The sequence below is a fragment of the Sciurus carolinensis genome, chromosome 2, assembly GCF_902686445.1.
Source record: "Sciurus carolinensis chromosome 2, mSciCar1.2, whole genome shotgun sequence".
In the NCBI taxonomy this organism is placed as follows: Eukaryota; Metazoa; Chordata; class Mammalia; order Rodentia; family Sciuridae; genus Sciurus; species Sciurus carolinensis.
In genome coordinates, this window is record NC_062214.1 from 60,761,783 (window position 1) to 60,786,224 (window position 24,442).

A 24,442-nucleotide genomic window follows, 5' to 3' on the forward strand; every position below is an offset into this window, starting at 1 on the left:
GGATGGCTCTCTAATTGAATTCTCAAAACTGCATGGTAAGCTTCAACACCAGCCAGTCCTCCATCACAAGAAGGGATGCTTCCCCTGGGGCTGGTGTATCCCTGAGTATCCAGAAGGTGCTCAGAGGAGGGGGCTCAGATGATGGGAGACCCACCATCTGGTGCTTGCATCCAACACAATCCTGGTTGGATAAAGAGCTAGCCCAGGGAACTCCAGTCATAGCTATGGCAATAGAGAAGGCAAAGGGCAGAGAAGTCAAGTAGACCACACCCTTCAGTTTTTAAGTCCTGTCCAAGGGTGACACGTTAGAATGGAAAAAAATGAGCTTTCTTTTCTGTTACTCACTTAGGGGGTTAACTCAGCCTGGATGCATCTCATTCACATTCATAAAAAGCTTAAGCTGAGCCCTGTGTGAGGGAATGATAAGCCAGCATTTTGTTTGTTTGTTTGTTTTTCAAGCGATTGGTTCTGTCCTCTGCAGATACCTCAAGAATTTCCAAACACAATGAGGGGCAGTATCTCCTAACCTATAGCCAGTTCCCAGGAAATGATCAAATGAGCCTACACGTATGTTTGTCAAAACAGCACGCTCTCCCCAGCACCATTTCATTCCCAAGCCTTTTTCCAAATCACCAGGACCCAGGTGCACCCTGCGGGCCCCCACCCCACCCCCCTAGGGACCACAGCCTTGCACCCACACTCCTAACCACAAAAAGGAACCTTGCCAGCACCCATCTCAGAAAGCATCCAGACCCAATGCACACGTGGTTCACGTCTAAAAGGTCTTTATTTTAAGCGCCTGTAGTGCTGAAGTTCCACCAAGGGTTTGGAAGGTCATTGTCTGTGGCCGCTCCTGCCAGGACCTGTGGCAAGCACCTGGTGGGCAGAGCCGCGCGGGGTTTAGACATAAGGCGGAAGAATCCAGCTTTTCTGGAGGATTGAGTTGTAGTCATAGGACTCCACGGATGAGAGCTGGGCAGTTCCAGTTCAAAGGCTGAGAAGGTGCACAGCTGCGAGGTGGCCCGGCTTCCTCCTGTCACTGTTCTGGCCCTGAGCGCACCGTGGAGGGGAAAGACAGTAGTCATGGCTGGTTTGCTTCCAGCCCCACCCCTCTGACAAACAGGGTGGAGGGGAGAAGCATCAACAAAGGAGGTGAAATGACGGGGCCAGGTGCAGCTGCCCCACGTGTGGGCTTCCCAGGACTCGCCTCTAAGCCACCAGCATGCCTGCTAACAGCTAGGGCCATGGAGCACACCCTCGCCTAGGTGGGCCTTGGGGTCAGAGAGGCCCTTGCCCATCTCCTCCTACCAGGAGAACCCTTCTCAGGAAACTGAAGAGGATGAAAATGGGGGCAAGCAGGGAAAGGTGGGAATTTCCATCCCAGCCAATGGAACAGGACCACAGACAGGCAAACCTACACACCTTGGGGCAGTGCCAGCAAGGAAGAGAAGGGATAAAAAAATCAACACCACCTTTTCAGACAGAATGGAACCCCAGGGTCCCAAAGGCACTGCTAGTAGGCTTGAAACAGAAGCATACTGGTTGCATCAATATGGGAGGAGAGCGAAACAGGAGGCTTCCATCAATCTGAGAGGTCTCCCAAGGCCCTGTTCCACAGGGCATCTCTGGGTAAAATCACCTCACAAAGCTCCCAGGGAAGCCACCCACCTGAGCCCCTACCCAGCTTGTGGGAGGGGTCCTCCTGCAATAAACTCCTGGGTCCAGAAGGTTCCCAGTCCAGACTGACTTCCAGTATAGGCCCTAACCACATCCTTCACTTGACTCAGCCAAATCACCATTTAAATTACCACAGTGATTTTTAATTTTATTTCTTAGACAAACCATGTAGAATTGTGACAGAGAACACACACACACACACACACACAAGCATTAAAAAAAAAAATTACTAACCCAAAGCTGCCCAGTGCTTTCCATTCTCTTGAGAGGAGAAATTGTTTTATATGTCCATACACACATGCCCCACACACACACAGATATACTTTTTTTTCCCTGATAATTGAAATTCAAATTCTTTGTGAACTAGCCAGGCCTATTTCTGCTGAACCCTTTTAATAAAGGTGTGGGGGCAGGGCAGGAGCCATGAGTGGTACACTTCCAGCAGGGGCCAACCCGTCAAAGCACTCCCAGCCTGAAATTTCGTACAGCCCTCACCAAAATACGACCAGAGCCCAACCAGGCCAAAAAGATCGCCAAAGGGCCTGATGTGTAGCCCACCGATTCAGGAGAGCAGAATGGCAGGAATTCCAAATGTGCAGCTGAAGAAGACTCTTCAGGCCATTGTTAGAGTCTTGATCCTCCTAATTATGGTTGCACTATTGTCAACAGTTTCTTTAAGAATATTTTTCAACATGTTTCTACCCTTTGCCTTAGCAAGGCAAAAAAAAAAAAAAAAAAAAAAAAAAAACTCTTAAAGGAGGCAGGACAAGGGTGACATTTTAAAAGGGCACCCAAAAACTAGCAGAGGCAACCCCCGTGTGGTGACTTGGAAACAAGCTTGATGGTGACATTCTGAGTGGATGCTGGACACACACGACGGAGTCAGGGTTTCATGAATGATGTTCATTTGACGGAGCCAGGGTTCATGAATGATGAACACCATGGATGAGAAGCTGCTCCCAAATCCTTCGCAGCCCAGGCCGCAGCTGACCATCTTTCCACGGTATGCCAACCCACTGGAAAACAGGTTTTACCTGAAAGAAAAGGAAGATGGAGAATCAGCACCTTCTGACAGAGCACTGAAGCCCTCCTGATTACTCCGTAACAATCTCCATCCCTTGAGCCACACTGCCGTACTCTCCTCCCCCATCTCTATTCCTGCCACCCAAATTGCCTCTTCAGTTCTTAAAAACTCTCTCCAACCACAGGACTTTTGGACATGCTTTCCGGAAGGCACACTCCATTCTTCCAGGAAACTCCTTCCTTCAACTCCCAACCTGAGACTCTGGCTTTGCTCCCCACAGGGGCCTCCTAGTACCCAACCTCTTTTTTCCTTTGTATCTCTCCTTCCTAATCCTTCTCCAGGTGTTTACACCAGGGGTCAGCAAACTATTTCTGTAAAAGTTCAAGAGTTTTAAGGTTAGGCAGACTTCGTGGCAACTGTTCAGCCCTGCTGCTGTTGACAGAAAAGCAGCCAGACAGTACGGTGTTTGAGCATGGCTGTGTTCTGATAAAACTTTATTTATGGACACTGAATTCTGAATTGCATATAATTTATGTGTCAAGTAGTGTTCTTCTTTTGATTCTTTCAACCATTAAAATGTAGAAAACATTCTTGGCTCTTAAGCTATTGCTATAGTTTGGATCTGGAATGTTCCCCAAAGGTCTGGGGTGTTAAATGCTTGGTCCCCAGGCTGGTGCTACGAGGAGGTGGCAGAACTAGTGGAAGACCATTAGGTCACTGGAGGCATGTTCCCAAAGGATTAACAGGACCATGGTCACTTCCTCTCTTTTGTTCCCTGGTTCATGATGAGGTGAGAGGTTTTGCTCCACTAAGTGCACCTTCCATGATGTGCTGCCTCACCACAGGACCAAAGCAACAGGACCAACTGATCATGGACTGAAACCTCCAAAACTGTGAGCTAAAACACTACTTTTCTTTTTAAGTTGATTATCGCTGGTATTTTGCTACAGTGATGGAAAACTGACTAACGCACTTGTACAAAATCAGGCAGTGGACTAAATTTGGCCCATGAGCTGTAGTTTGCTGACCCCTGACAATGTAAGTATCTGATTAGTATCTATCTCTTGCTTGGAATAAGAGGTCATGCAGGTTAGATCCATGTCCAAGTTTGCTCACCTTTAAACTCCAGTACCAAAGTAGGGTTAGACAATGTAATGTGTACAAGAAATATTTTTGTAAGAAATATAAAAAAGTTTTAAAACTCAAATTTATTCAAAATATCATCTAAAGGAACTTAGGAGGGAAAAGCCGACCAGTTACAGCTGCTACCATCACCTATCAATGCTTAGATTACAGGTATTATATAATCATACATGTAAAAATAATAAAGTTTATAAAATGTATTCCTTTTTGTAATATTTTATGTTCCCAAATATAAATTTTATCATGTCAGATAGTGATTTACCGAAGATATGGACATCCTTTGTGCTTGTGTGTGTGTGTATGTGTGTGTGTGTTTGGGGACAGAATAGTCATACTCTATCACCTGAGCTACATCCCCAGCCTTTTTAAAATTATTTTATTTTGAGATGGGGTCTAACTAGGTTTCCTAGGTTGACCTCAAACTTGTGATTCTCCAATCTCAGCCTCCCGAGTACTGGATATCCTGTTTTTAAGGAAATACATGCACACATTCCTCGACTTACACTGATTGGACTTATGATTCTTCAGCTTTACAATGATGCAAAAGTGATATACATTCAGCAGAAACCACACATTAAATCTTGAGCTCTTCCAGGTTGGGACACCCTCTCCCAATTCTGGGTGGCAGCAGCAGCCACAGCTCCCAGTTGGCCACGTGATCATGGGGCAAACAACCAACACTGCACAGAGCATCCTGTTGCTAGGCTATGATGTTTACTAGCTTAGGTGTATTAAATGCATTTTTTACTTCTTGTATTTCCAGTTCACGAGGGATTTATCCTGATGTTCATGGGAAAGGGATATATATATATATCCTTTGAATGACTTGGGGGAAAAAATTGCATGCTCACGACACATACAGGGCAATCATAAGGTGAGGAGAAACATCAACAGGAAAATCTGGGTGAAAGGTACAAGGTGTCCTCCCCATATTACTTGTATTTTTGCACTAAGTTTGAAAGTTGTCTCAAATAAAAAACTTGTTTAAAGAAAAAAAAACAGATATGGGCATCCCCGCATGTTAGCCACCAAGGGCTCCTATCTAACAGACTAGGGGAAGGAAAAAATACGGGACTAGCAGCTACATCCACACTGCAAGGTGGCTTTTTGCAGCAGCCACCTGATCCCACCTGTGGGCAAGGGAGTCAGGGAGAAAACCCACACTTATTGGTGCCTCTGCATCTTACCAGCACCCCAAGAGCACACCCAGACCTTCTGTCAGGTCTTGTGCCTTCACTCTGTCCTGGTTGCAGTTTATATGCCTCATACCAGAACAATGGAATAGAGGGGAGCCCCACCGCTCATCGGGAGCACCTTATGATTCTCCTTTCACAGCAGAACTAGGGCCTGGGTGAGGAGATGGGCCTTCCAAGTCCAACCATGTAGGGGTCCTTAAGAAGCAGAAGCAGCCACAAGAAGTCACCACCCTGAATGTGTCTAGCAACTGCAATGAAAGACAGCCCAGAGCCTCAGCCTAGGAGGAGCAAGTAGGTCTGTTTTCTCCCACTCCTTGCTTACCCTGCAGGGGCCTCTTGCTGGGAACGGCATGGAATGCCCTTTGTTCCCAAGATGAGATGCCAGACACGGTCCCCAGCCTTACAGCAGAAATCTCATCGGTTTCTAATTATACCATTGCAGCAAGTTCCATCCACAAGAGGGTGGGTGGCAGGCATGTTTAGAATGCATGTCCACACCCCCATGGGGCCACATTTCCACTGGGGACAGAGACCTCCCTCTTGGCACGGAGGCAGGGCTGGCAGGAGCAGGGGATTCTCCCGGCAGCATACCTTTGGGCTGCACTTGTCACAGCTGCAGGGCCGCCTGCCACACAAGTAGGAGGAAGAGCCAGCATTTGCCTTGCCTTGGAGCATGCCTACAGGGTGTGACGAAAGTCTCCTGTAATATACCAGGGATGCGCAGAGGCCCAAAACATCCACCACAAGTGCACACTGGGCCAACCGTGTCCCAAACACAAGAGAAAACCAAATGCCTCTTGAAACATGGAACCATTTCAAAACCCCAGGATTCTCTGTACTCCATTTAGTAATCACTTCCCCCTTCTAATTAGTCTTTTTAAGTAAAGAGTTGGAAAGACTTCTACAGACTCCCCTTCCCCATCTGGCCAGAAACACTGGAAGTATCTCTCATGGACTAAAACATCCCAGCTGCACCGAGCAGAAAGGGAGTGCTGTCAACAGAAGCCCCTCTCTGCCCACCTCCTCTTCCTCTGCATTTCCTACCTGGCTGAAAACTTCAGGAAAAAAAGGCCTTACTGATATGCAGAGGCTCCAAGTCATGAGATGTTATCAGAAAAGTACACGTGCAGTAAAAATAGGTTACCACCTTGCTGTCTTGGCACTAAAAACATGATTTTACTCTTTCCACTCAATCATAAAATAACAGAGTCATGATCCAACTACATCTGAATTAAATGCAGTCTGTTTCCTAGAAAATAATTTTTTTTTGGTTGAGCTACAACTAAATGAGAAAAAGAAATCCCGTGAATGGATTATCAATGTGCAGACAGGAGAGCTTAAAAACACTATACCCAAAATGAAACTGGCCTTAAAACCTTTGTTCTTCCATACTTGTTAACCTGAAAAGCTGTTAGAAAAAAGCTGTTGCTGTAGAAGTGTTCCGAAACAGCCATTCCATTGTGGAAAGAAAATCCACAGATGGGTACTCACACACACTCTAGTGGTTACTGTTAATAAAATCCACAGATGGGTACTCACACACTCTCTAGCAGTTACTGTTAAGAAAATCCACAGACAGGTACTCACACATACTCTAGTGGTTACTGTTAAGCAATGAGATTACAGGTCATTTTATTTTCCCTGTGTCTTACCTGTAGTTTCTGTAATGTACATTACACCTGAAAAAAAGCTACTACTGCCAGGTCTTCGTACATGGTCCATTGTCTTTTGGGCCTGAGGACTTGGGGCAGCCCTGTGTCTAGTGACTGGCCTCCAAGTTCACTCACATCCTGATTTTTCTCTCAACCACAAACAGCACAGACTTCTAATGGGAGCTGCCCAAAGTTCAGTTCTGCAGGATAAACCAGAAAGGAGGGTTTATTCGCTGACAACGACAGCGAATGTCCGCGGGAGGCAGCGATGCAGGTCAAGTTACAGAAGAAGTGCTTGTACCGGATGAGAAGGCGGACAACAAACCAGCTAAACATTCAACAGAAGAAGAGAAAAGAGAACAGCACACACCGAAAAAACCTAAAGAAGGGACACACACGTCAACCAGAAATGGAAAACGATAACAGGAGCATAGGAACCGGACTTTAGTTCTTTGTATAGACTAATGAACTTGCTGCAAGACCGATCCAGAAAAAGGAGAGAAGGCAAAAATAGGAACTAAGAAAGGGGACCACAGCTACCAGTGTTTCCAAGATTTACAAGATGATAAAAGGATGTGGGGAGTAACTTTAGTAGGCACACTGGAAAACTTGAATGAAATGGACAAAATCCCTGAAAGCTACAACTCATGACAACTGAACTAAGCAGAAATAGACTAAATAGTTCTGTAACTATTCAAAAAACTGAACATCTATGGTTTTCAAACTCTATGCACAAAGCAAGCCTCAGTCCCAGCCAGTTTTAGCATGCTGTATTAAACATTTAGGAAACAAGTCATTCCAACCTTATACAAACTGTTATGGAGGAAAGGAAAATAAGGAAACAATGCCTTTATTCACTTTATGAGGTTAGTAAAACTTTTACCTAAGCCCTACAGGGATGTCACAAAATAGGAAAATGACAGACCAGATCTAAGTCATTAAGAAAGACAAGAAGCCAGGGGTGGGGGTGTGCACACCTGTAATCCCAACGGCTCAGGAGGTTGAGGCAGGAGGATTAGGAGTTCAAAGCCAGCCTCAGCAAAAGCAAAGCACTAAGCAACTCAGTGAGACCCTGTCTCTAAATAAAATACAAAATAGAACTGGGGATGTGGTTCAGTGATCGAGTGCCCCTGAGTTCAATCCCCAGTACCCAAGAAAAAAGAGATACAAGAAAGCCCTCAACGAGGAATTAGCCAACTGAGTGGAGCAACGCATATGAAAAGATAACATGACAGAGCTCATTTTATCTCAGGAATGCTAAGCTGATTGAATATTATTAGAAAGTTAATGAATATCAAATCACCAATTTAACAGATTAAAAAGAAAAAAATGGCCTTGATGAAGCAAGGCAAAAACACTGAATAAAACCCAACTTTGAGACACTAGGAATAGAAGAAAAACTCCTGGGGGAGAGGGATCCACAGAAACCCTGTAACAAACACTACTCCTAATGGTCAAATACTGAAAGCATACCCTTTAAGTTCAAGAATAAGACAGGATGCCTGTCATCTTCACTTTTATTTAATATTGACTTAGAGGCCAAGATAGAAAAAGGCTAAAAAGGAGAAAAAAAAAATGTTTATAAGAACTAGGGAGGGGGCAAAAGGGGCAGGGAGACCCTTACTACTCTCAGATGACATCTCTACATAGAAAACTCCCAAAAATTCTACATTTATATTACTAGAATTAATAAGTTTGGCAAGTTGCTATATTTTGAAAAAACCAACAGCCATGAACAAGAATATTTCTAAAAAATATTTTTAGAAAGATACTCTTGATGAAGTCACTAATAATCAAGAATGGTAGCTTGCATAGGAATATTGCTTTTGATGCTGTCCCCAGAGTGACAGCAGAGAGAAGACTGCAGCCCCAGGAGCAGAAACCCAGGCATGGAGATTGAGCCTGGGAGATAGAGGGGTTCATTTTGGACAAGAGTGATTAATACAAATGGATTTGCTGGGTCCTGAGTTTCTTCCTAGAATAGGGACAGAGGAGAGATGCTTAAGGTGCTTAGGGAGGTAATGCAATTCTCGTATCAAAAATGATCCAATGCTGAAGAGCCCCATGCCACGGCTGTGTCAGAGATGGAGTGCTGTGATTCAGGTGGCGGTGAAAAAGCTCTAGAGCATGCTTGCAGACCCGGTTTCTCACTGACTTTCGCCCTGGCAACAGGCTGGGGAGCAAACTTGGCCTTTCAAAAAAACAGCAGTATTTGCTATTTCACAGCCAGTGACAATGCCATTCCGGGACCAATTGTTAGCCCAGCAGTGGAACTCACACCATCAGTTGGAGAACTGAGACACATCATGGAAGCGTCTTAATCTGAGAGTGCTTTCAATGTGTACCAGACGTGGTTTCGACCCTTCACATTCGGTAATCGCACCTGTATCCACGCCCTCAAGAAAGGGCCACTTCTCTATCTTATATTTAAGAAAGAGTCTATAGATAGAATTTCTGAACAGAATGACTGTTGTATCTCCTTGTTTAGGGTCTTTTCTTATGTAATGAGATGTGAATACAGCATAAAAATGGTTCAGTAAGATGTATCCCATTTGTTTACAATAAAAATGTATTTTAAAAAAATGGTTCAGTGTATCATGGTTTTCCATGGAATCAGTTTAGTTGCCAAATATGGATGTGACTCTGTTCCAAGGCTCAGAATCAGTACAGTAGTACATTGATCCACTCAGACCATTAAGTGCTCCATATTATAGCATACACCCAGGCCTGCAGGTAGAAGCAAACTGCAACTAATGGGTTTTCCCCAAGTCTGCTATCTATAACCAATCAATTTTAATATTTGGTTGTTCTTTATAAAATTTAGATGTGATCCACTAACAAATACTATTTCCAAAACCAGTATGTATGTAAACATGACAATACAGATGTTTTTTTCAGACATGAGTATAAAGAAAATGGTATTTTTAAGGTCATATATACATGAGGTCATATATATGGGGTGTATGTGTGTGTGTATATGCATGTATTTGTACATCTACAAATACGTCTAACAAATTTACTAAAAATTTGTAGGTAAAGTTTTGAAATTACTGAAAGACATTTTTTTAACACCTAAATAAATGGAAAGTTATTCCATGTTCATGGATTGAAAAAGTCAACATAAACAGGCTGATTATTGACCTACAGAGTCGATGAAGTTCCAATCAAAATTCCAAACACTTTGTTTTTGTTGTATCTGACAACTGGTTTATGTAGAAGGACCAAGGGCCAAGGGCAGCCAAGAAGACTGCTAAAGAGGAACAAATGACAGTAGGTGTAGAAGGCTTGCCATCCCAGCATGGAGAAGTCAGAGAATGAGGGAGCTCAGACTGGGACCCAGTCTAGATTTCTGTTCCACTTTTCCTACTACCTGGGACCTTATATGAGCAACTTCTTCTCCAACTCTGAGCCTCCAAGCCCCCCAGTTCTTTCACTGAGAATCTCACATATTCGAAGTACATCCCAAACGGAAGTGAACACCCATGCTGCAGCTGTGATGTCACAAAGTCATCCTGACTTTCCTACAGACGTCTTTGGAGCTCATGGGTAAGTTCCATTCCATCAAGAACCCCACCCACCCACATCCTTGACTGTTGGCTTGCACAGTTCTGAAAGAGAATGTCTATTTGGGTGCACAGTGTGCGGCGCGTGCAGCTGCTCAGGTCAGACCTCCTCCAGCCAGGTACATGACCAGCTCTGTGTCTGAAATCTGACCCTCCTTTTCTCCCGCTAAAACTGACTTAGCATTCTCATTTGGCAAAACCAAGAGGTCCGCATTTCTCTGTCAGCACTCCTCTGCTAGGTCTGTGGGTACTATGTGTCCTGAGAAAGGATCGGCACAGGTTCCCCCCAGGAGTAGAATGACCCCAGGCCCAACATGCAACCAGAGGCAAGGGCACATTCATATCATTCCTGGGCTCCTGTGCTTTCAAAGGTGAACTATTCCACCAACCCAACACCTGGCCCAGGACAGCTCTGTCCCCACCCCGCACCTGTATTTGATGTCAAATACTGTGGAGTCCTCGTCATCATCATCTTCTTCATTCAGAGGGGCCATTTCCACCCGCTCAGCTGGAGTAGTGATGATATCATACTTGCGGGTCTTCTTTAACCTCTTTCCTGACCTGGAAAAGAAGCAAACTCATAAGAACAGAGCTGGGTCAGAGGCCGCCAAGCCCAAGCCTCAGAGGGCTGGACACAGACATGGCAGCCGGTGCCAAGCTAGGTTCCTTGCTCCCGTATGAGAGCACAAAGACCCTGACTGACGGGGAACCTTGTGGCTGCCTCCAGCCTGGCCGGGAGGAGACCTGAGTAAGACCCCAGCAGCTGTGGGACCTTGAGTAAGTTACTGACCTCACTGCAAAAGTGTGGTACGGTCCTCACTCACAAAGCAGAGACACTTGCCCCAAGCACCAGCAACTCACTAACCAAGACAGAATATCTAAATGCAATATATTAAAAAGGCAAAATTCATGCCAAACAAACCAACAAAAAAAAACTATGACAAACACAACATCCCATGAGGACAGGATCTGGCACAGCCTGGCTGGCAGTGGCAAGCATTGTCCTTGGCTCAGCCACACTTGCTTGTGTGATCAGGGGCAAGTCCACTAATCCCCCTAAGCCTCAGTTTCCTCAGAAATAAAACTGTAATAAAATAGTCTTCCTCACAAGTAAGGAAAGACCACAAGAGAGGTTGAGTGGCAAAAATTGTTCATAGTAATTATAAACAAACAAAAAAAAAAACACTCTATCCTCTTTCATAGGATGAGGGCTTGTGAAAATGAGTTGAAAATCTTTCCAGTGTCAGGATTTACTAGGAGAGTGGTTACAATACTACACCCTTCCCTTTGGGATGGCAGAGGGTCACCCTCAGCCACAGGGAAAGGGCTAACAAGGACTCTCTGCATGAAGGCTACGGTATTTCTCAGGGTATGGTTGGGAAGTTTATAATACCATCATGACAACCGATGTCCTTTTTTTAATTTTTTTTATTTTTTCACAGACTGCATTTTGATTCATTGTTCACAAATGGGGTACATCATTTCATTTCCATGGTTGTACACAATGTAGATTCACACCATTCGTGTTATCATACATGTACAAAGGGTAATGATGTCTGTCTTATTCCACCATTTTTCATACCCACCTCCCTCTCATTTCCCTCTATGTAATCTGAAGTTCCTCCAGTCTTCTCTCACCCCCACCCCTTCACCCCCATTATATATCATCATCCACTTATCAGGGAAAATGATCAGCCTTTGTTTTGGGATTGGCTTATTTCACTTAGCATGATATTCTCCAATTCCATCCATTCATCTGCAAATGCCATAATATTATTATTCTTTATGGCTGAATAATATTCTATTGTGCATATATACCACAAAAGTGTTCAAAATCTAGTAATTAGAGAAATGCAAATTAAAACAACTCTAAGATTTCATCTTACTCCAATTAGAATGGCTATTATCAAGAACACAAAAATAGGGGCTGGGGATATAGCTCAGTTGGTAGAGTACGTGCTTCACATGGACAAAGTCCTGGGTCAATCCCCAGCACCACAAACACACACACACACACACACACACACACACACACACACACAAATAATAGATGTTGGTGTGGATGTGGGGAAAAAGGCAAACTTTTACATTGCTGGTGGAGTTGCAAATTGGTGCAGCCACTCTGGAAAGCAGTGTGGAGAATCCTCAGAAAACTTAGAATGGACCCACTTTTTGACCCAGTTATCCCACGCCTCAGTTTATACCCAAAGGACTTAAAATTAGCATACTACAGTAACGCAGCCACATCAATGTTTACAGCAGCTCAATTCACAATAGCTAGATTGTAGTACCAACCTCGATGCCCTTTAACTGATGTTCTTTGCATCTATTCCTGCACTATCTTGAACCTTTTCCCAATTGTATATTCTCTGCTGTCCCTCCTTTCTAAGAACATTTGATACTGTCCATGAGAAACCCACTAAACCGAAAGGTCCCAAGTGCACTTAAGAATGATGTTTCCGGTTCCAGGATCTCGGACCCAGTGCCGGCCGCCAGTTAAGTTCCCGCTTCCTGTCGCCGGTACCATGGAGGCGGCGGTAGAGGCAGAAGTAGAAAATGAGGACGGCGACAGCAGCTGCGGGGATGTGTGCTTCATGGACAAAGGCCTGCAGAGGACTTGAAGCACTAATTAATCTGACTAAACTGAATTTGTCTTATAACCACATAAATGATCTTAGTGGGCTGTTGCCTCTTCATGGACTTAAGTATAAACTTAGATATACTGATCTACATAGTAATTGTATAGATAGTATCCATCACTTACTTCAGTGTATGGTAGGATTGCACTTCTTGACAAATCTTTCTTTGGAGAAGGATGGAGAGGGGAATCCTGTCTGTCGTGCACCAGGGTACAGAGCAATTATTCTCCAAACTCTGCCACAGCTTAGAATTCTAGACTGCAAGAACATATTTGGTGAACCAGTAAATGTGGCAGAAGTAAATTCATCACGCCTACAGTGCTTAGAAGGTCTTTTGGATAATTTAGTTTCTTCTGAATCTCCCCCAAATATAAGTGAAGATGAGACTTCTACTACTTTAATAGATAATGTTCCTGAAAAAGACCTGAGACCAAAAAGAGACACAGATATAACTTCTGAAAGCGACTACAGAAACAAAAAAGAAGTTCCTCGAAGATCAAAAATCCCATATTATGCCAGAAGTATTCAAACTATTAAGCATCACAATAGAAACAACAACATTTTTGTAAGTTGTAATCGTAAAATCAAACAACCTTACTTTAAAGATTTGTATGTAAGATCATCTTTAGCAAACTATAATTTTTTACAAGAATTAGAAGAACAGAAGAATGAAATGATTAAAGTAGAAAATAACATCGCAGAAGACAACACATACCGGTCTCTTGTTGAACAACTAGACCAAGAGAGAGAGATGAGATGGAAAGCTGAACAAGCTGAAAAGAAGCTAATGGAGTATATTGATGAACTACATAAACAAGCAAATGAAAAAAAAGATGTTCATAGCCTGGCTCTACTTACCACAGACAGGCTAAAGGATATTATTTTTAGAGAGAGAACTGCCAAAGCACAACTTGAAGTTATGGTTCACAAGCTTCAAAATGAAATTAAAAAATTAACTATTGAATTAATAAAAGCAAGAGATCAGCAGGAAGATCACATTAGACACTTAAGAACCCTGGAAAAAGCATTAGAAAAAATGGAGAGACAAAAAGGGCAACAGCAGGCAGCACAGATAAGACTTCTCCAAGAGGTGGAAATCAAGGCTGCAGCTACTGATAGAGAAATAAACTTACTTCGAACTTCTCTTCATCAAGAAAAGGAACAAGTGCAACAACTTCATGAACTTCTGGCATTGAAAGAACAAGAACATAGGAAAGAACTTGAAACAAGGGAGTTTTTCAGTGATGCTGAGTTCCAGGAAGCATTAGCTAAGGAAATATCCAAAGAAGAGAGAAAACATGAACAAGAAATAAAAAAATACCATAATAAAGTTGATATATTAAACCAGCAATATTTGGATTTAGAAAATGAATTCCGTATTGCTTTAACTGTTGAAGCCAGAAGATTTAAAGAGGTTAAAGATGGTTTTGAAAATGTTGCAACTGAGTTAGCCAAGAGCAAACATGCTCTTATTTGGGCTCAACGGAAAGAAAATGAGTCTTCCTCTTTAATTAAAGATCTGATCTATATGGTAAAGGAACAAAAATCAAAACTTGCAGAAGTTTCCAAATTAAAACAAGAAACAGCAGCAAATTTACAGAATCAAATCAACACTCTTGAAATTTTGATTGAAGATGACAAGCAGAAGAGTATTCAAATAGAACTTCTCAAGCACGATAAAGTCCAGCTTATATCTGAGCTAGCAGCCAAGGAATCACTGATTTATGGATTAAGGACAGAAAGAAAAGTATGGGGACATGAGCTGGCACAGCAGGGATCCACTCTAGCCCAGAATCGTGGAAAATTAGAAGCTCAAATTGAAAGTTTATCTAGAGAAAATGAATCTCTAAGAAAGGGAAATGAAAGGGATATTGATGCATTAAGAATAAAGTGCAAAATCATAGAAGACCAAACTGAAACCATTGCAAAATTAAAAACTAGTTTACAAGAAAAAGATGAACAAATCAAAATATTACAAGAAAAAATCACCCAAATAGAAAAATCTGCTCAAGAACAACTTGACGAAAAATGTGCACAGCTGGATAGTATAATTGAGAAATTGGAAAGACACAATGAAAGAAAGGAAAAGCTGAAACAACAGTTGAAAACAAAGGAATTAGAACTTGATGAAATTAGAAAAGCTTACAGTACACTTAATCAGAAATGGCATGATAAAGGAGAACTTTTATGTCACCTTGAAACACAAGTAAAAGAAGCAAAAGTAAAATTTGAAAACAAGGAAAAGAAACTTAAAGCCGAAAGAGACAAAAGTATTGAACTACAAAAAGATGCAATGAAAAAGCTTCATTGTCTGGATGATGCCTTTAAGAAACAAGTCGACGCAATTGTTGAAGCTCATCAAGCTGAAATACTACAACTGGAAAATGAAAAGCAGAAATGTATTGATTCTGCAAATTTAAAGGTTCATCAAGTTGAAGAAGAAATGTGTGAACTTCTGGAAGAAACATGCAAGAACAAAAAAGCAATGGAAGAAAAAATTAAGCAACTTGCTTGTGCTCTAAATGAAATTCAGCAAGATATGTGATGGTTCTGAGAACGAATTTAATTGAAATGGACCAGTAGACCTATTGTAAAAATGATTAAATATTGTAATAGTAGTAACTGCTATGACTTTGAAATGTCTCTTTCTACACATTTCATTTTGAATATATTTTAAAAGATTTTTGATCAACTATTTGTATATGTAGGTTTTTATAATAAATTGTTGATAATTATGTGTTAGAAAACCTCTTATAATAACTAGATTTACAACACTTTTTGTTGTTTCTGTGCTATACATTGTTTGGTAATTACACGATTGCCTGAAGATTTGTAAATGAAGATTAGTATTTTGACTATATAAGGGAAAATATTTTAATCATTGTTGTTACCATTTTTGTGTTAATGAAGAACTAATTATATTTATTGGTTATCTTTTAAAAAAAAAAAAAAGAATGATGTTTCCTACACATTCTCTGGCAGACCACAGCTGTTCCCACAGAGACCACGTCAACACACGGTGACTTCTCTGTGGAATCCTCAGCACAGAGAAACTCTTCAAGAAGTTTGGAAAACGAATGAAAGCAGAACTTCACCTTCAGTTTTTCTAGAAGTTTCTTAGCAACAGCAACTTGCTCTTGCCTTACCTAGTATGTTATCATAAATAAGATTTACCAAAGTGTCGTGTCACTCACAGAACAAATTTTAGTACTGTATCTTTAGCATTCGACCTCTTTGACCTATAGTTAGCGCCTTCTCCTCGAGGTACTTTGCATAGAGAAAAGAGGTAAGACTTTGGGAAGGAGGATAACCCAGTTATAAAATCTGATAATCTCAAGCCACGTTGCAAAACAGTTTCCCTGCAGATCTTTGCAGGTATACACACAGGCACAGGTGTGAGTCTACCTGGATTCCAAACACAGGATGAAGAATGGTGCAATGCCAGGTCTGGCGGTAAGAGGCTAAACCAAAGGAACACAGCCAGTTACCTCCCCAGTGACCCTGCAGTGGTCAAAGCAGGCTTTGTTCAAAAGCACAAAGGCTAACCTTACAAATACTGTTGGTCCAGCACTCCCTCCATCAATAGATCGCCCAGTCTCTCCACCCTCAAACAAAGGAATGAAATAAATCTTTGCATTCTACTTTATATAATTTATAATCCCTGACCAGTTCCACCACTGTTACTAGATGGAGGGAATTTAAGCTCAGAAATGACTCTGAATGGCATAAGCAATCCAAGACAAAGGCACCAGGAAAACCATCCATCCCCAAGGCCTCAAGACAAGGGTCAAACTGCCAATTTACACAGACCCACACACCACACCTTTCTCAGGAAGACAGCCCCAAAGCTCCACATGGATGATGTGCAGCTGTTTGGAAGGAGCACTTGGCTTTGCAGAGGGGCAGGGCTCCCTGCTGAGTTCACCCTGCCTTATGCCAGGGCCGAAGAGGCATCAGGAATGTCTGGAAAAGGAGACGTCAGTGAACCCAAGGACTTGAGGAAGCCCCCTGTGGACCTTCAAAAAAGACTACACCCAGATGGTTTCAGGCTGAGGAACCATGGCTCTATATGGAAGTATTTTCCAGGTATTGTGAGGTCTAGAAAATTCAGAAGCTGGTTTGTAAACCTCACTATACACTTGGAACTTGATGCTCTGATTGGTCAATGGCATGGAGCAGGACTAACTGCTGACCCCAGGAAAAGGTTCTGGAGGCTCTGCCTCAGCCCTGCCTCATGAGAGTGGATCTCCACACCTGCAAACTGGCATTCTTTCTTTCTGATTTTTATAATAAAGTCTTGTATTGAGGAAATTAGCCTACTGAGCTAAAATAAGGCACTTGAAAACTTACCTATGAGAGAAGCTAGAAAACAACAGCAGCGTCAAATGGCCTACAATACTTTAACACCAACCATCCCAACCATGCAATCTCAAAAAATAATCTTGAACCCCAAGATGACCCCACAGGTGTGAGAGTGAACATTGCATGTGAACTTCATGGGGCTATAGGGCACCCAGACATGCATCACACAGTATCCTGTGCAAGTCTGTGACAGTGTTTCTGGATCAGTAGATTGAATAAAGCCAGATATCTTCCTTGGTATGGGTGGGCCTCACCCAATCAGTAGAAGACCTACATAGAACAAAAGGCTGGCCCTCTCTCCAGGAATAAGAAGAAACACTCCTGCCTAATGGACACTGGTTTTTATCCTGACTTTGGACTCTACTGAAACTTCAGTCCTGTCTGGGTCTCAAGCCTGCCTGCATCTAGACTGGAACTTACACCATGGGTTCCTGAATCTCCACATTGCAGGAACTCATCAGCCTTCATAATGTTGTGAGCCTTTTTCCCATAATAAACATGTCTTGCCCCTGCCCTCATCTATCTCCCTCTCTCTCATACATACACAGAGTATCCTATTGGTTCTGTTCCTCTGAAGAGCCCTCACTAATACAAAAAGGCCATTAGCAAGAGCCTTTGTGCGTGCTTCAAACGCTGGTTTTGACATAAGGAGCTGGAGAAATTACATTTCAAATAGTCAACTCTCTGAGACACAACACCCTTTACAAAAGAGGAGCAATTTCTGCTGTTTCACTCTGGGCGTGTTAATAAGGGAAAACTGAGACTTATGAGTTTAAAAACACTTAGTGCTTAGCAAAGGCACATGCGTGCATTGGCAAGGGCCTCTGCTGTTGAGCGGGAGGGAAACTACCACACAGGGATGGAGAGTGTGGGGCAGTCACAATGTCCTCACAGCAGAAGGCAAACCCGTCCTTTACCAGTGGGGTGTCCATCAGAAGCTGGGAAACGTATGCACAGGGCGGGTATGCTTTCCCACAGACCTGCAGACCCCCAAGCCTGTGTCCTGGGGTCAGAAAAGAGTGGCACCTGCCTCAGAAAGAGAGAACACAAGAAAATAGGAAACAGAGAGCCCTCAGTGTTGGAAGAAGCCTGCCAAGTTCCCCCTCCACCCCTAGCTCTCCTCTAAGCACAAACCCTACTGTGAGCCTGCCCTGGAGTTGAAGAAGGTCTGTCCCCTCTAAAAGTCACTCTGGAGTTTAATCCTCATAGGCAGGTATCAAAAGGATGGAAAAACGAATCTGACTAGAGTGTTTAGAGGAGGTCTTTGGAAAACTGTTAGGATTAACGTCATCAGGTGGAGCCCTATGGTTGTACACTGGTGGTTTTATAAGGAGAGAGACCACACACACATTCCCTGTCTCTTGCCATGTGATGTCCTGCACCACCTATCACCAGATATGCCCTTTGACCTGGGACTAGAACTGTGAGTCAAAATAAACCTCTTTTTTCATAACCCACCCAGTCTTTCATATTGTGCCATCAGCAACAGAATGCAGACTAATACTGCATCTTCTTACATTCATTCTGTAAGTGTTGAGCTCTTCTTGGGTAGTGGTTAAGCAATCACAGGTATGTTCACATGCATAACTTCTACAGAATCTCATAAGGGACATGTCACTATTATCTGTCATACAACTGAGGAAACCGAGATTCAGAAAGGTCAATTTGCCCAAGGTCGTGTGGCTGCTCAGAGGCAGAGCTGGGTTTCAAGGCAGGCAGAAGGGTGATCAAAAGGTCCTGACTGGCACTGGCCACCTCCTTTCCTGCACAGTTAAGTCAAAGTGTTTCCCAACCACTCACAGTTTGAAATGTGTCATGAAGAGAGGAGAGTATGGGGCATAAGAGTACAGTCTACGCAAACAACCCAGGAAAACTGCTGGACATAGGAAGCACATATTATCCCTGGGAGGACCAAAGGCTGCCCCAGCAGGTCACCTTGACACCCTGTGCTGGCCAACAAACAAGGCGCCAGCTCTCCTTTGCCACTTCCCACTCACTCCCAACAGAGAGCCCCACTCCACACCCCCACCAGACCCTGCCACCACTTGACTTTAACACCAAGAAACTCTTTGCCCTCCTTACACTTTCTGGAACATGTCACCTAACACGACTCACACATTCCTATTTCACATCAATCTAGGCACACGTCTAACCCTTCCCAAGAGGAACTTCCTGAGGACACAGACTACTCTGGAGTTAGCCAGCATACATTGTCTCCTCCTTTCTGGCATCTGTATCCTCCATGCCTGGCCATACCCCCAGCTCCAGGAGTGGATGCAGGAATTAAGCCTGAGCCAAGCAGTGCACGGCAGCAACCCTTGAGCCAACCAATAGAAGGAGGGAGGGAAGGAAACTATGACCAATCAGAGGCAACCACCCTTTGCTAGGAAGGCTAGAACAGGGGCAGGGGAGTACCCTGCCCTTGGCCTTGAGGCCTAAATGGTGTAAGCCATCTTGCTACCTTCCAGAAACAGAAAATAAAGCCAACCTGTAAGAGATAGAGAGAGGGAGAAAGAGAGATCAATTCCTAAATCTGCTATGAAGCCAGCCCTCCTTGAGAACTACAAAGCTCTCTTTATTGCCAGAGTAATTCCAGGCTGGGTTTTCTGTCACACATAACCTAAAGAATCCTAACTGCCAAGGGTTCTTAAAGGGAGGCACAGCATGAAGTAAAACCACCACTATAATAATAAACACTATCTTTGGATTTTTTAACATTTTAATAGTAAGCCTTCCACACATCAGTATAATTTTCCCATTTTCTCAAACCCTTTTAAGCCCTAGGACTCTTCCCCTTGTAGAAACAAAGAGCCATACATATGGAACAACTTGGTGACAACAGCATGACATTTTCTGCTTAGGGCTACCTGTAGCCAGGTTTTCCAGAAGGCAAACATCCGGGTGGCTCCACCTCACAGGGCTGTTTACAAGCACAGGAGCCTGAGGAAAAAGCAAAGACCACACAGCCACGAAAAATCTGAGGTCACCTCAGTCTCTCGGGGACAGTGAGCAGCTAGGCCAAGGGGGCCCCAGCTCCCTCTTACCCAGGGACACATGTAGCTTAAAGACAGGCACCTGGTTCTAAAAAGAGCCCAGGTAGAGTCAGACTTGGGTCCACAGACCCAATTTCCCACTGACAGGGCCTGTTATAGGGTGGAGTGTGGGAGTGGAGTCGGGGGAAAGGGGGACACAAGAAAGAAAGCAGCCCAAAAAATCTTGCCAATCATACCAGAGAAAAAAGGAGATTCAGAAACAAAAACAGGAAGATATTGCTGGCCAATCCCCCAGGGCAGGGGGTGCAGGGGGTGGGGGTAGCCCTTGCCACAACTTTTCTTTTCTGGAATCCCATTACCTCAATGAAGAGACAGACATTGGTGGTCTTGAGTAACTGCCCATTTCTTCTTCCATTCAAACCCAAACACACACTTGTAACAAGAGAGAGGAGATGTTCAAAATTCTTCTGCTCTGAAATGTAATCCCAAAGCCACAGGGTTTGTTTACTGAAAGGACCTTTCAACAGCTGGTCAGATATGAGTTTCCCCAGGAGCACTCATATGCCCCACTTAGACAAACAAGGAGGCTGAGGGAGGGAGCCCCAGAGCCCCAGGGAGCCCCGGAGCCCAGCAGACAGAACTGCAGAGGGGCCTTCTTTTCCCACCCTCCCCCACAAAGAAAAACAAAATAAGACTGAGCCCTAACGGGATGGTTCAATTTGGAGTGTGGCAGTCAGCCATGCAGACGAGGAGGCCAGAGAATAAGGTTCGGGCCACAGTTGTGCAGTTCCCTTGTCTGTGTCCCTCTGAGCAAGCCATGCATTCTCAGCCCTCATTTCTTTCCATTTCTACTTCTTGCCAGGTGTGGCTGAGGTTCTGGTGATGGATCTTCACAAACCTCCTCCCTTTCTACTCCAAGGGCCATAGCACTCCTCCTTCTCCTGAGGTCTTCCCAGCACAACCCAATCAAGCTGAGTTTTCTCCTTGCTGCAATTCCTGTAATCTCCAGTCATGGGTCCCTGTTGTGAGGCACAATCCACACTCTAAGCACATTTGGTCCTCCTACATCATCTGCTCCACTGGAGTGACAGTAACAACAGCCACCATGATGGGACAACTTTTAGCACCAAAGAGTGCACACATGATCTCATCACAGTCTCCGGTCAGTGAGGCGGGGGTTGGGGGGAGAGGGCTCCCCTTATCAAGTTAAGGAAACCGAGGCCAGGAGACACAGAACCACTTGCCCCAGTTAGCAGGACTCACACCCAGGTCCACCACACTCTAAAACTTGAGCTCTTCACACTCCAGCAGAGGGGAGGAAGCTTACCTGACTCTAGGTTTCCCAACACCTGAAGAGTAACCACTCAATAGATTTTTCCCAGGCTGCTAGAAGTGCAAACAAGTTCCTTTGACTGACAGTCAGCCCCTGCTGTCCAAAAGCAACCAAAAGAAGTTTGTGCCCATGAAAGGAAGGCACACTGTGTTTCAGTCTCATAACATCTACGCATTTAATGAAATACAACAAAATACTAACAGATTTCTGTTGGGAACCTAGACAACTGATTCCAAAACACAGGGGGGACAGAGAGCAGCACTAATATAAGAGCCAGAAGCATTCTGAAAAGGAAGCCGGTCCCCAGATAGTAAAGCACACCACAAACCACAATAATGGAACTCAGTGGTGCTGCCACACTAACAAACAGATGCTGCAGCAGAAAACAAAGTCCAGAAATAGACCCCAAAACATCCTGGAATCTAGGATAGAACAAACGTGGCATTCCATCCAAATGAGTGGTGATAGCCACCCATGTCTCACACTTTATATCAGAACAAATTAAATGAATCAGACTTAAAGGTAGAAAATAAAACCATAAAAGTACTAGAAGAAACCATGGGAGAAACTTGAAAGCCTTAAAAAGAAAATAATGACTAATTCAAACACATAAAAGTTTAAAAATTAAGACAAATGATAAACTGGGGGAACTATTTCCAACTCACATTTTAGATAAAAGACTAACCTCCTTAATGCATAGAGAATTCCTATGAATCAAAAAATAGATCAATAATCTTACTGAAAAATTGGCAAGGGATATAAAGTAGGCAGTTTACACCTAGAAAAGTAAGTGAAATAAATGCAAATGGCTCTGCATTCTTTACTATGAAAAATTGCCCAATCTCACAATAAGAGAAATGCAAATCCAACCTTCACAGAGATTCTACTTGCTACCTATAAATTTAGTAAAAATTATAATGTCTGAAAACACTGTTAGTAAGAATATGGGGAAACAATTTATCTGGTTAATTGCTTATGGAAGAGTAAATTGTTATATACATAGAAGTTTTGCAATATTCATCAGTTATGAAGATATAAGTCTTAGCAGCTCCCTTTCTAAATATAGGTTTCCACCTTTGTGAAATGACCCATCAATACGAAATGGGTTAAATAAATTATGATACATCCATATAATAAACACAAGCAGCTATATGGACAAATGAAGTAGCTTTATACACAATCTCTCAGATACACAAGATATATATTCCTATAAAGCAAGATGAGAAGCACATCTTCTTTCTAAAAAAGAAGAGATTTTTTTAAAAGATAGAGAAAATTTTCTACATACAAGAAAGTGAAGTTGAATGCCCCTCTATACAAAAGAATTAAACCCACCATATATAAAATTGCCTCAAAATGGAATTTCTACACAAGTATATAAATATGTAAGATCTATATAAGAGCTAAAACTATAAGACTCATAAAAGCAAACAAAGCACAAACCTTTGGGGCCTTGGATTAGCCAATTAGCTTCTTAAATAGAATACCAGAAGCTAAGTGGAAAAAGAAAAATAGATCAATTGGACCTCATCAAAATTAAAAACTTTTGTGCTTCAAAGAACACAATCGAGCAAGTGAAAAGATAACCTAGAGAATGGGAGAAAATATTTGAAAATCTTATGTCTAATAAAGGTACTTATATTTAGAATATATAAAGAACTTCCAGGCCTCAGTAATAAAAAGGACAACCTTAATTTAAGAATACACAAAGGATCTTAACAGTCCTCCCAAGAGGATATATAAATGTCCAATAAATACATGCAAAGAAGGTCAATATCATTAGTCATCAGTGTAATGTAAAATCAAAACCACAATGCAATACCACTTCACACCCACCAGGGTGGCTATAATCAAAAATACAGACAAAAACCAAGGTTAGCAAGGATGTGAGGAAACTATAACCCTCATAAGTTTCTAGTGGGATGCAAAATAGTGTAGCCACTTTGGGAAAAAAAACAGTTTGGCAGCTCTTTAAAAAGTTGAACATAGTTACCATATGACCCAGCACTCTTAGATAAATACCCAAGAGCAAGGAAAACAATCCATACAAAATCTTGTACACAAAAATGGTCAGAGCAGCATTATTCATAGTAGCCCCAAAATAAAAACAACTCAAATATCTGCCAGCTGATGAATGGACTCAGTGGAACACTACTATTAGCAATAAAAAGGAACGAAGTACTGACAGATGCTACAATGTAGATGAATCTTGAAAACATGCTAAATAAAATAAGCCACTCAGAAGAAACCACATATTGTATAATTGAGTTCCCATGAAAAGTTCACAAGAGATTCATAGACAGTCAGTCCACAGACACAGTGGATGCCTACAGCTGGGAGGAAGTACACGGAGAGTGACCACCAAGGATTAGAGGGTTTCAGCCTGGAGGATGAACATGTTCTAAAATGGATTTGAGTGACTGAAAGCAGAATTCTGTGAATATACTAAAAACTCTGACCTGGAAACTTCAAATGGGTGAACTATATTGTCTGTAAATTACATTTCAATAAAGTTGTTACAAAACAATCAAAATGTGTATGTATACATTACATTCATTTGTTTCTATATTTATAAAAATCTCTCTGGAAAGAGTCATAGAACATTGACAGCATCCAGTGAAGAAAGTCAGGAAGATGAGAGACAAGGACAAAAAGGAGATTTTTAAGAAAGGGCCCATGGCAGGAGGATCTAAGTTCAAGGCCAGCTTCAGAAACTTAGCAAGGCCTAAGCAACTTAATGAAATACTGTCTTGAAATTTAAAAATAAAAAGGAATGACAGTAGAATGAAACAGACATTATTACCTCAAGTACACATATGACTGCATGAGCACTGTGGTCCCACAATATGTATAATCAGAA

At 42.7% G+C, this 24,442-nt stretch overlaps 2 protein-coding genes across 2 annotated transcripts in view; one reads left to right on the forward strand and one right to left on the reverse strand.

The window, feature by feature from the left end:
* Positions 1-775: 775 nt before the first annotated feature.
* Fam174b (family with sequence similarity 174 member B) overlaps positions 776-24,442 on the reverse strand; it is a 35,304-nt gene continuing 11,637 nt past the window's right edge. The window contains exons 2-3 of the mRNA XM_047539909.1: positions 10,685-10,816; positions 776-2,711 (exon numbers count right to left, since the gene is read on the reverse strand). Of these exons, the coding sequence (XP_047395865.1) occupies positions 2,708-2,711; positions 10,685-10,816 (136 nt within the window). The 3' untranslated portion in view covers positions 776-2,707. The remainder of the gene's footprint in view (positions 2,712-10,684; positions 10,817-24,442) is intronic.
* LOC124976874 (leucine-rich repeat and coiled-coil domain-containing protein 1-like) lies at positions 12,734-15,624 on the forward strand. The gene has a single exon (XM_047539908.1). It carries the CDS (start codon positions 12,812-12,814, stop codon positions 15,437-15,439), a length of 2,628 nt encoding a protein of 875 aa, XP_047395864.1. The 5' UTR covers positions 12,734-12,811; the 3' UTR covers positions 15,440-15,624.

Excerpts from the sequence above, each read along its gene's own strand:
- LOC124976874 (XM_047539908.1), top strand. The coding sequence starts at position 12,812 with ATGAGGACGGCGACAGCAGCTGCGGGGATGTGTGCTTCATGGACAAAG.